The sequence below is a fragment of the Purpureocillium takamizusanense genome, chromosome 1 (assembly GCF_022605165.1).
Source record: "Purpureocillium takamizusanense chromosome 1, complete sequence".
NCBI classification, from domain to species: domain Eukaryota; kingdom Fungi; phylum Ascomycota; class Sordariomycetes; order Hypocreales; family Ophiocordycipitaceae; genus Purpureocillium; species Purpureocillium takamizusanense.
In genome coordinates this window covers 3,378,943-3,388,621 of record NC_063068.1, presented here as the reverse complement: position 1 = coordinate 3,388,621, position 9,679 = coordinate 3,378,943, and the positions used below count along the sequence as shown (strand labels likewise).

Sequence of the window (9,679 nt, the reverse complement as noted above, 5' to 3'; positions counted from 1 at the left end):
GCGGTTTGAGGCGCCTGGGGGTGTGGGGTGGGGGCGCCACGCCCCTCTCTGCGAGTCTGGAGCCCCGAACGTGCACCCCCAGGCCCCGTCCTTGAGGTCGGGTCTCCCCACTGCACCTCACCTCACCTCACTGCAGCATGGACCAGACCAGCCGACCACCTCCACTGGGGCGGCACCCCCTCCCCTCCCCTCCACTGAGCCTCGCCTCTGGGCCTCCACTGCCAATTCTGCCTGCGCTGGCCGGCCGGGGCCCTGACCTCACTGAACGGCGTGTACGGGGCTCCACTGCAAACGGCGGCCCCCCCCCCCAGGCTGCCCCGGAGGCTCCATGCCAGCGAGAACTGCAACTCGCAGGATGCTGGGATTCCCTCCACACTCCCTCCACAACGCCTCCACCCGCGCGCAACCAGCGAGCCAGCCTGCGCGAAAATGGCACCGAGGAAGGGTCGCCACTAGGTAATACGTGCGGCGCTGCGAGCGCGAAATAGCAGACGAGGGTTCCGTAACGGGCCCTGCCTGTCGAAGGGGCAGGCAATGCGCTCCATGCGCTCCATGGGGACCCCGGCCACCCGTTCCTGCTGCTCGTTGTTAAAACCGGACAGATCTGCCCCTCCCACTGAAGACGGCCATACTCGAATCGAGAGTTTCATGTTTCCGGCCTTATATCACTCGCCGCCCGCCTCCCGACCCCGTTCGTCTCGCCGTTTGCCTGACCCCTGACGACGAACCCACGATACACACACTTGTCGCCAACTACAGTAACGACAGTCACGACTCATACAAAAAATAACGAGGCTCGGTCGTGGACAGGAGCAACCGCCGCTACCTGCCGTCTTACCAGAACCGCCCAAAGGCTGTTATCGTCCCGCAGCACATACGACGACAAAAACGCACACACAATGGCGATCCGAGACCGCGTCCGGCGTGCCCTGCACAAGTCCGACTCGTCGGATTCCGTGTCCCAGACGGACAGCAGCGCGACCACGGTCACGACGACAGCGACGAGCGACACGTCCTCGCTGCACAAGACGACCACGACCACTTCGACTCTCTCCAAAGTCTTCTCCATGGGCTCCCGGGACCGCAATTCCGACCGCAACAAGAGCAAGGAAAAGGAACCCAAGAAGTCGCGCGGCCGCCGCAACAAGCCGGTGCACCCCAGCCAGCGACCGCTGACGCTGCAAAACCTCAAACACCAGGAGATGCTCAGCCATTTCACAATGACCTTTGGCGCCAGCGACCCGAACCAGATTGAGCGGTTGAGCTTTTGCGGCGTCAGCCCGTGCTGCACGCGGCCCGGCAGTGTCGATCTCGACAGGGGCGACTTCAATCTCAGCAGCCACACGTCGGCCCTCTCAATCGCGGACACGCCGAGCACCAGTGACTCGGCCCGACAGTGAGACCGCGAAGGCTCAGCACACACGTTACCACCACTACGGCACGGCACCCACCACCCACCACGGCCTCCGCCAACCACCACAATGGAACCACCACCACCACCCCACCAGTACGCCACCCATTGAGGCTCGCAGCCCTGAGGTGGTGAGGTTCCCGGTGGCCACTGATGGCGTCGACAGCGCGCCCAGATGGACCTGGACCTATGCAAGCCCTCCGCGGATCTTGCGACGAGTGGTGAAGCCACCGGCCATCCAGATCCGCTGCCGGTAAATCATGCCGCCGCCGCCGCTTCCCGACCACCACACAACGGGTTGCATGCAGGATGTGCATCTTCGCCTCCGATTGGCCCCGGCACCTGGAAGAGGCAATCGACCTCGGGTCTCGATTCGTCCCACGCTTGACAGACACCGCACCGCATCGCCGACAGCAGACGGAGAAGACTGCCGTTGCAATGCCTGGAGCGCAATTGCCGCCGACCGCACCGTCGGGGGCAGCGAACATAATATTGGTGCACCGCATACACTGTATGATATGATACGCACGACAGCAAACGATTTGACTAGGCTTTGGCCAGCCTGGATACATGTATAGCACAGGACGCTGGCTTCTTATACTAGATGAGTTCACACGAACATGGCATGGCATGGCAGACCGCACTACTACATACTACATATCGTGTTTCTACACGGGCCGGTAGGGCGCCAGCATTGGGAGCGGGCGTTTTGTCGATACACTTCGGCATCTAGAATTGCAAATGATTCTTACTTGGCAGCTGCCTGCATGGGCCTTCTCGTGAACCTGGTTGGGTATGTATGAGTGACACATGTGCAACGGGAGAAACCCTCCCCGCCCATTGACCCCAACAATGCCCGTGACGGGCGAATGAGAAGCTCGTTGCGATGGACTGAGTGAATGAACTTTTTATTCACGCGTGGCGGGGGACCTTGGCGAACTTGAGCCGCACGATGTCATGTCCAGGCCCAGAGTGAGCGGTATTGGCAGTGCACCATGGCAGGGTCCGTCTGCTCATTCATCCCGTCTATTGTACTATTAGTACCTTGCCCATTGTCTTTTCCACCGCTGGCAGTACGAATCAACCCAGTATTCTGGCGAGCCCCCCGCCCCCGCCAGGTACTCGGCCAGTAGCTGCCAGCCGCCAGCTGTCGGGGCAGGTTCGCTGGCCGCTGGCACCTGCCCGCAACCCGACAGCCCCAGGACGCAGGCCGCACCACTGCAGGCATGCCTGAAGCGCTCGCCTGCGTAATGAAGGGAGCCATGAATCCTCCGACTCGTCTTTCGCCAACCTGCCAAGTCGCAACACGGCAACACGCGCCTGACAACTACCCACGCTGAGAACCTGACATACGCCAGCCCTGCATCGTGTGCTGCATCACGGCACGGCTGGACCCAAGATTCTCCGTCCCTGCGACTTGGTCAACGAGTTATATTCGGCCAGCGAGCCCTTGAAAGCATCCGTGGCGAAGTTTTCCTGGCGGCTGAGCCCTCAACACCACCAAGCGACTTCAAGATCCTACTCGGCACGATGACCTCGACCACGTGGTACGCCTTGCGCTCCAAAGCGGTTCACACCCGCTTTGGCCTTTCCAAGAACATCCAGATCCTGCTCAACAGCTTGGACTCGTACAAGACGGGTGCCATCGACGCTGCAGAGCTTGGTCGCATGGTCCGCCTGAGCCCTCAGCGCCGTGCTGCAGTCGCCAACACCATCTCCAAATGCGCTGCCATCATCAAGAAGCAGCCCTCCGAGGTCAAGACGTGCGTTGAAATCATCGAGATGTGTACCGAAATTCTCGAAATAGCTGGTTCGTCCCGTCCTCGCACCCAATCCCCTGATCGCGCACAGAAGAAAAGTGAATCAGTTAGCTGACGTTTCATGCAGACAGGCGCCCTCCGGAAGGGGTCTTCCCTTTCAGAAAGCTGCCCGTGGAAATCCGGGATAAGATCCTCGATCTCATCATCAGTAACGTTTTTCGTACCACTGCCATCATTCCTGCCCAAAAGCCGGCCTGTGAATGCCCCATGTTCGACCGGCACTCGCTCCTGTTCCAAACAAAACAGATGAAGGCCTTGCCGACCTTGCTGGGCGCGTCGCTGAATCAGGAGTTCTGCCGCATCTTCTTTCGCAAGCACACGTTCCGCTTCAGATGCTCTTGCGAACTCCTCACCCACCTCGAGCGAAACAACATGTTTCGCATCAACGTCCGCCACATTATCGTTCACTGGTGCGGGGATGAATCCGCCAAGGCGTTCAAGAAGCTGGCCAACTGCCCACGCCTGGAGACCCTGAACGTGAGCATCTCAAAGTCGACCTACTCATTCCTTAGCTCGCGTGCGCAGCTCATGAGAGGCTTCTTCCCCACGTCATTTCGCATTATTCGGGCCTCGGACTTTTTAGGGCTGGACGAATTGCTGGAGCTTCGAGGCCTTAAGGATGTCCAGGTGTCGCACGCTCCCAATAGGACGAACGCGCCAATGAGCATCGAGATGGACCGCTCTGGCCTCTCGCGCCTCCTCTCTGGCAGCCTCATGCTGCCTCGGGATGTAAGCATATCGCCCGTGCCGTCGTGAGCCACATGAGTAGGCCTGACCTGAACAGGACAACAAGTACATTCTATGAAAAGCGACAAGGGTCAAGTGCCTGTTATACCTTGCTGCAGGGCAGTAGGGCAACCGGGCCGCACTTCCCTGCTCATGGAAAAGGGTCTGAATTTTGCCATGTCTCGAGCGAGTGTGCATGGTGTCGCCTTGTTGAAGTGTGGCGGCTTTATTAACAGTCACCATGCCTTCCCTTCGTCACGAGACTCAGGCATCAGGAAAAAGGCGTTTTTGAGCGGATTGAGGACTATCGTGAGGGATAGCATGTGATTTCATAACGGGGCATGTAACAACAGATAAATTACGAAGACCCCCCTTTGTGAAGTCACTGGAGGTTCCGTACTCAAAAAACGTTGACTGGCATTTTCTCTTGTCTTGTACCTGCGCCGAGGCGCTGGTATCCGGCTCAAGATCAGCCCTCGTGACTGACCGAGCAATGGCAAAAGACGCAAATGACACTGTTGACTTGCAAGAATTGCGCGGTGTTGGAAGCTAGCATGTTTACCACATGTTGCTTTCCACTTGGAGAGCTGGGGGGGGGGGGGGGGGGGGTGTCGAGGGCCTCGCCGCGAGTCTGTGTATTCGCATCCGACCAAATGCGAATTACGGACATGATGGTGGGATCCGTGACTATGCTGCCTACCGTGCCATCAAATGAAGACAGGCTCCAGGGACGCTTGCCACCAGTGCACGCGACTATGCTGCCTCTCTGAGGGAAAGCTGGTGTGGATGTGGACAAAGTCCTCGACGCAGGGCGTTGCTCGCAAACGAAGACTGGTCCGGGAAAATGTCTGGCCGAGCCGAAATTTAGCGAGCGGCCCCGCCACCACGCACCGATCGTTCCTCGACCACAAAGCACGTGATCTGGCCAATTAGCAACGCGCACCATTGCTTGCCCTACTCGTGCCCCCACAGGGCAAAAAATCCACGACGTTTAGCGAGCGCCCTACGAAATCTCCGCCTCTCTTCCCTTCAACCCGAATCCCTATCCGACAACCACGAGCACACACGGCAACGACCGTTACAGTTGCCCAGCATGTCGCTCGTTTCGGGAGAGAAGACGAACTTCCAGTTCGTAAGTCTTTCCCTCGCCCTGCCACGACTCGATGTCGAGCGTCTCTGGTGCCTGCTCGCCCGTACGAGGTGGCCGGTCCGCAGTCGACCAGCGACGAGCATCGCAAACGATACCGGCGTAACACGTGCTTGGAGCCCGGGCTGACCCATTGGGAAATAGATCTTGCGTCTTCTGAACACCAACGTCGATGGCAAGCAAAAGGTCATGTACGCCTTGACCAAGATCAAGGGTGTCGGTCGCCGATACTCCAACTTGGTCTGCAAGAAGGCCGATGTCGACCTGAACAAGCGGTACGCAAGCATTGCTTCTCGAGACGAGGACCTTCCGGGGCATATCAGGACAGGGAGCTAATTGTGATTTTTATTTGCAGTGCCGGTGAGCTCACCACCGAAGAGCTCGAGCGAATCGTCACCATCATCCAGAACCCCACGCAGTACAAGATCCCCACGTGGTTCCTCAACCGACAGCGCGACATTGTCGACGGCAAGGACTCTCAGATTCTCGCCAACGGTGTCGACTCCAAGCTGCGTGACGACCTCGAGCGCCTCAAGAAGATCCGCGCTCACCGTGGTCTCCGCCACTACTGGGGCCTCCGCGTCCGTGGCCAGCACACCAAGACCACTGGTCGCCGTGGCCGGACTGTCGGTGTCTCCAAGAAGAAGGGTGGTTAAGGGATATGATGGTTACGGTATCGGGTGGACAGGCGTGACGGCTGGTTTCTCCATCTTTCTGAGCATTTTGAGAGGATTGCTTTTTCCTGCATACATGCAGCTAGGGCTGTACTCTAAATCAGAGTCATGAATCAAAAAATCACTTCAAACAAGCTCGTGGATGCGTTGAATGTGAAGGCGGGATGAACGGAACCTGGGAACAGCACAGAAAATGTTGGCCCGGATACTACGTTACGTATTACTTTGTTAGTGCAGTCGTCTCCTTACGACAGGTCTAAGCCTGTTGTCTGGTGTCATGCATGGCGGGTATCAAAGTCATCATTGGACTGTCTAGTCTTCATGCGTGACGGCCATGTCCAAAACCTCCACTCGGCCCTGGCCCTTGGTCTCGTTGGCGATAAAGTCAGACAGAGGCTTGAAGGCGCCAGGCTCCACGAAGCCCACCACCTCCCACTCTGAGCCCATGACATCCTGAGTCTCTACCTGCTCGACGTATCCGAGTATCTTGTCCTTGACGGTCCCCGGCGCTTTCTGCTCCCCGTCCTCTTCCTTGGACGCCGCGCCTTTGGCCCCGCCGGGGGCCTTGACTGCCTGCTTCAGAACCCCTGTAGCGCAGGACACGCGCAGCCGCATCCGCGCACGGGCAACCGGGATGGGTTGGTATGCGATGAGGGCCTTCATGGCGTCGAGGGCCTGACTCTTGGCGCTCTTGGTGGTGACAACCCCTGTCCAGCTATGCTCCTTGGCTCGCGGCTTCGCCTCGCTGTCCTCTCCGGCGACGGGCGTCCCCGTGCCGCTGGCCGTGTTGCTCTTACTGTCCGGGTTCGTGTGCGCCTGAGAGCTCAGCATGTCGAGGGCCTTTTCGATCATCCCAGACGTGTAGACGCGCTTGGTCCGCGGGTCGACGAGCTTGCTCGCCACTATGCCGATGACCTCATTGTGCACGCGCTCCAGCTGCGCCGCGCGCTCCTTTTCGCCAACCTGGAGCTCGCCCTTTTTCAGGATCTCGAGGACGACGTCGTCGGTCGACTTGCCCTTGCCAAACGCCTTCTCGATGTCCTCCTTGGGCGCCGTCTGGCCCTTGGAGACGTTGAGGAAGACGTTGGGGATCTGCAGGACGTTGTCGAGGTCCGTCTCGATGCCGGAGCGCCACTCTAGCACCTTGTTCTTGTAGCAAGCAATCTCGAAGCGCTTCTTGCCCTTCTTCAGGCGCACGAGCGAGACATTTGTAAGCTTGATTTGGTTGGAGGGTTGGTTGATTTGGCGGGACATGGTGGGTGGGAAGGAAGACGGGGGATGTCGGTCTGCTAAAGCGGTCGTCGTTGGCGTCGTCGCATGCAAGATCTGTGGTATCGAAATCAGGACTGCTTGCTGTGAAAAAGGACAAAAGAGCAGACTGTCGCAACGGGTGGTGTTTTGGTGTTTCTTGGGAAGCAGAAGAGTGTCGTCAGAGCGGGCTTGCGGTGGACGGGCCTTTATGTGACCCCGCCATCCTACAACCGCCCAGCGATGATTTCTTTCGCTGCCCCGCCTTCCACTTCCAGCCCAGTCATTTTGAGTCACCACACGACACAGTCATCGCACTGCTCACTCACTCACACCCGGGGCTGGCAAACCTTCCCCCATCTCTAGCCGCCGACGCTCGCCACGGCCTCAATTCGGAACCACCGAGCCTCCGCAAGCTCCCAGGAACGGCACCTACCTCTCGCCATGACCTCTGCCCCTCCCGCAGATGCCTCCCCTGCCGCGGGGCATGATGCCACGTCCCCGCCGGCGACGTCGTCCAAGCAGGACGTCAACCCCTGGTCGGTCTCGGGAGAGGTGGGCGAGGACGGCAAGGTCAAGGCCATCGACTACCGCAAGCTTGTCGAGGACTTTGGCACAAATCTGATTGACGACGCGCTGCTGGAGCGCTTCGAGAGGGTGACGGGCCACAAGCCTCACCGGTTCATGCGCCGACAGATTGTGTTTAGCCACAGGGACCTCTCACTTATCCTTGACCGCTATGAGAAGGTTGGTTAAACGTCAGGACAGTATGGTCGAGTGGGCTTGGTGCCTGACAGTGCTGCAGAACGAGCCTTTCTACTTGTATACCGGACGTGGTCCGAGTAGTGACAGCATGCACATTGGCCACACCCAAGTTTTTGACTTTGTCAAGTACGAGACGCGACCCAAGACCGAGTGATGCCCCGCTTACCAGGCATCAGATGGCTGCAAGACGTGCTGGACGTGCCGCTGATTATCATGTTGACGGACGGTTCGTGCGAGTCCTTGTCTTGCCGCGAGCAGGACACGGTGCTAATGGGCTGTAGATGAAAAGTTTCTGTTCTCGGAGAAGAGGACCGTGGATGAGGTGATGGGATATTGCCGGACCAACGCAAGGGACATCATCGCCATTGGCTTTGACCCCAAGAAGACATTCATCTTCTCCGACTTCCAGTTTGTGGGCGGTGCGTTCTACAAGAACATTGTTCGCTTCTCCAAGCGGGTCACGTATAACACGGTCAGGGCCATCTTCGGGTTCGACGGCAGCTCCAACATTGGCAAGATTCACTTCGCCAGCATCCAGGGTGCGACGTCCTTTGCCTCGTCTTTCCCGCACATTTTCGGCAACGACGAGTCGAAGACGGCGTCGATTCCGTGTTTGATCCCGTGCGCCATCGACCAAGATCCGTACTTTCGACTGACGAGAGACTGCGCGGCCGGGCTGCACTATGCGAAGCCGTCGCTCATTCACATGCGATTCCTCGATGCGCTCCAAGGACCAGGATCGAAGATGTCGGCCAGTGACGATACGTCCGCCATCTTCCTGAGCGACTCGGCCAAGCAAATCAAGAACAAGATCAACAAGTACGTTCCCGCCTCTGGAGGTGCGTTGGATCAACGCAGATACCTAACACGTGCAGGTACGCATTCTCGGGTGGTCGTGAAACCGTAGAGGAGCATCGCGAAAAAGGCGGCAATGCCGAAGTGGATGTGTCCTACCAGTACCTTCAGTTCTTCCTCGAGGACGACGTGGAGCTGAAGAAGATTAAGGAGGACTACAACAGCGGCAAGCTGCTGACGGGCGAGGTATGCAAACCATGCCCGGCACATATCTGCATGGACGTGGACGCTGACACACTGAGCAGCTGAAAGCCATGTGCACCGAGCACCTGCAAAAGTACGTGTCGGCCTTCCAGGAGCGACGAGCCAAGGTCACGGACGCGGTGGTGGACGAGTTCATGGCGACGCGGCCGTTGGAGTGGAAGGGCAACGCCAAGGTTCTGCGGGCAGATCTGGTGGTGCCCGTATCCAAGTCGGGCGAGGCCAGCACAGATGGTGCCGCTGCCGGAGGCGCCGCCGATGGCAAGCTGACCAAGAACCAACTGAAGAAGCTGCTCAAGGAGCAGCAGATTGCGCAGAAGAAGGCAGAGAAGGCGAAGGAAAAGGCGGCGGCCGGAGAGGCTACTCCGAGCGGGGGATCGTAGATGCTAGACAGGCCCTCCCGAGACATGGACAGTTTAGGCTGAGATATTGAATTGTCACGGTTGCTGTCGACTCCTAGCTCAGATAATCGCTGCGGTAGATGAGATTTGCGCAATGTCTTGCTGCAAAGCTGGCAGCCTGAATGCACGTCCAGGGGCTAATCTCGTTATCCAGATGAGGCTGTAAAAGCCTACCTGAGACATTGTCTCGACTTTTGGCAGCGGTAATTGGAGAGGTGGTCATGCGACAGCATCAGCGAGCCACGGCAACGACTCCCGGGTGGCGCGGTGGCGCTCGGGGCCGGCCAAAGGTCTCGGCCGCCAGTGTCGTCTTCCTCATGAGGATCGTGCGTAGTGTGTCCCTCGTGCCTTTTGCGTGTCGTACCAGACGCTTCCTTTAAGCATCAGATCCTTACGAAGTATACTGTGGGTAACTTCGTATCTAATGCGCA

General features: G+C 58.4%; 5 protein-coding genes across 5 annotated transcripts; 4 read left to right on the top strand and 1 right to left on the bottom strand.

The window, feature by feature from the left end:
- Window positions 1-899: 899 nt before the first annotated feature.
- JDV02_001067 (uncharacterized protein) lies at window positions 900-1,400 on the top strand (the record flags this gene model as incomplete). The annotated part of the gene is made up of 1 exon (XM_047981958.1): window positions 900-1,400. One exon carries the CDS (start codon window positions 900-902, stop codon window positions 1,398-1,400), a length of 501 nt encoding a protein of 166 aa, XP_047837919.1.
- A 1,541-nt stretch (window positions 1,401-2,941) lies between these two features.
- JDV02_001066 (uncharacterized protein) lies at window positions 2,942-4,036 on the top strand (the record flags this gene model as incomplete). The annotated part of the gene is made up of 3 exons (XM_047981957.1): window positions 2,942-3,221; window positions 3,299-3,960; window positions 4,016-4,036. 3 exons carry the CDS (start codon window positions 2,942-2,944, stop codon window positions 4,034-4,036), a joined length of 963 nt encoding a protein of 320 aa, XP_047837918.1.
- Window positions 4,037-4,934: 898 nt separating this feature from the next.
- On the top strand, window positions 4,935-6,085 carry RPS18 (ribosomal 40S subunit protein S18B). Its single transcript, XM_047981956.1, has 3 exons — window positions 4,935-5,089; window positions 5,249-5,379; window positions 5,460-6,085. The coding sequence occupies exons 1-3, from the start codon at window positions 5,051-5,053 to the stop codon at window positions 5,758-5,760; spliced, it is 471 nt and encodes a 156-aa protein (XP_047837917.1). The 5' UTR covers window positions 4,935-5,050; the 3' UTR covers window positions 5,761-6,085.
- Window positions 6,053-7,405, bottom strand: JDV02_001064 (uncharacterized protein). The gene has a single exon (XM_047981955.1). It carries the CDS (start codon window positions 7,030-7,032, stop codon window positions 6,091-6,093), a length of 942 nt encoding a protein of 313 aa, XP_047837916.1. The 5' UTR covers window positions 7,033-7,405; the 3' UTR covers window positions 6,053-6,090.
- WRS1 (Tryptophan--tRNA ligase) lies at window positions 7,275-9,384 on the top strand. The gene is made up of 6 exons (XM_047981954.1): window positions 7,275-7,773; window positions 7,832-7,917; window positions 7,968-8,017; window positions 8,073-8,610; window positions 8,667-8,832; window positions 8,892-9,384. Exons 1-6 carry the CDS (start codon window positions 7,471-7,473, stop codon window positions 9,228-9,230), a joined length of 1,482 nt encoding a protein of 493 aa, XP_047837915.1. The 5' UTR covers window positions 7,275-7,470; the 3' UTR covers window positions 9,231-9,384.
- Window positions 9,385-9,679: the final 295 nt, after the last annotated feature.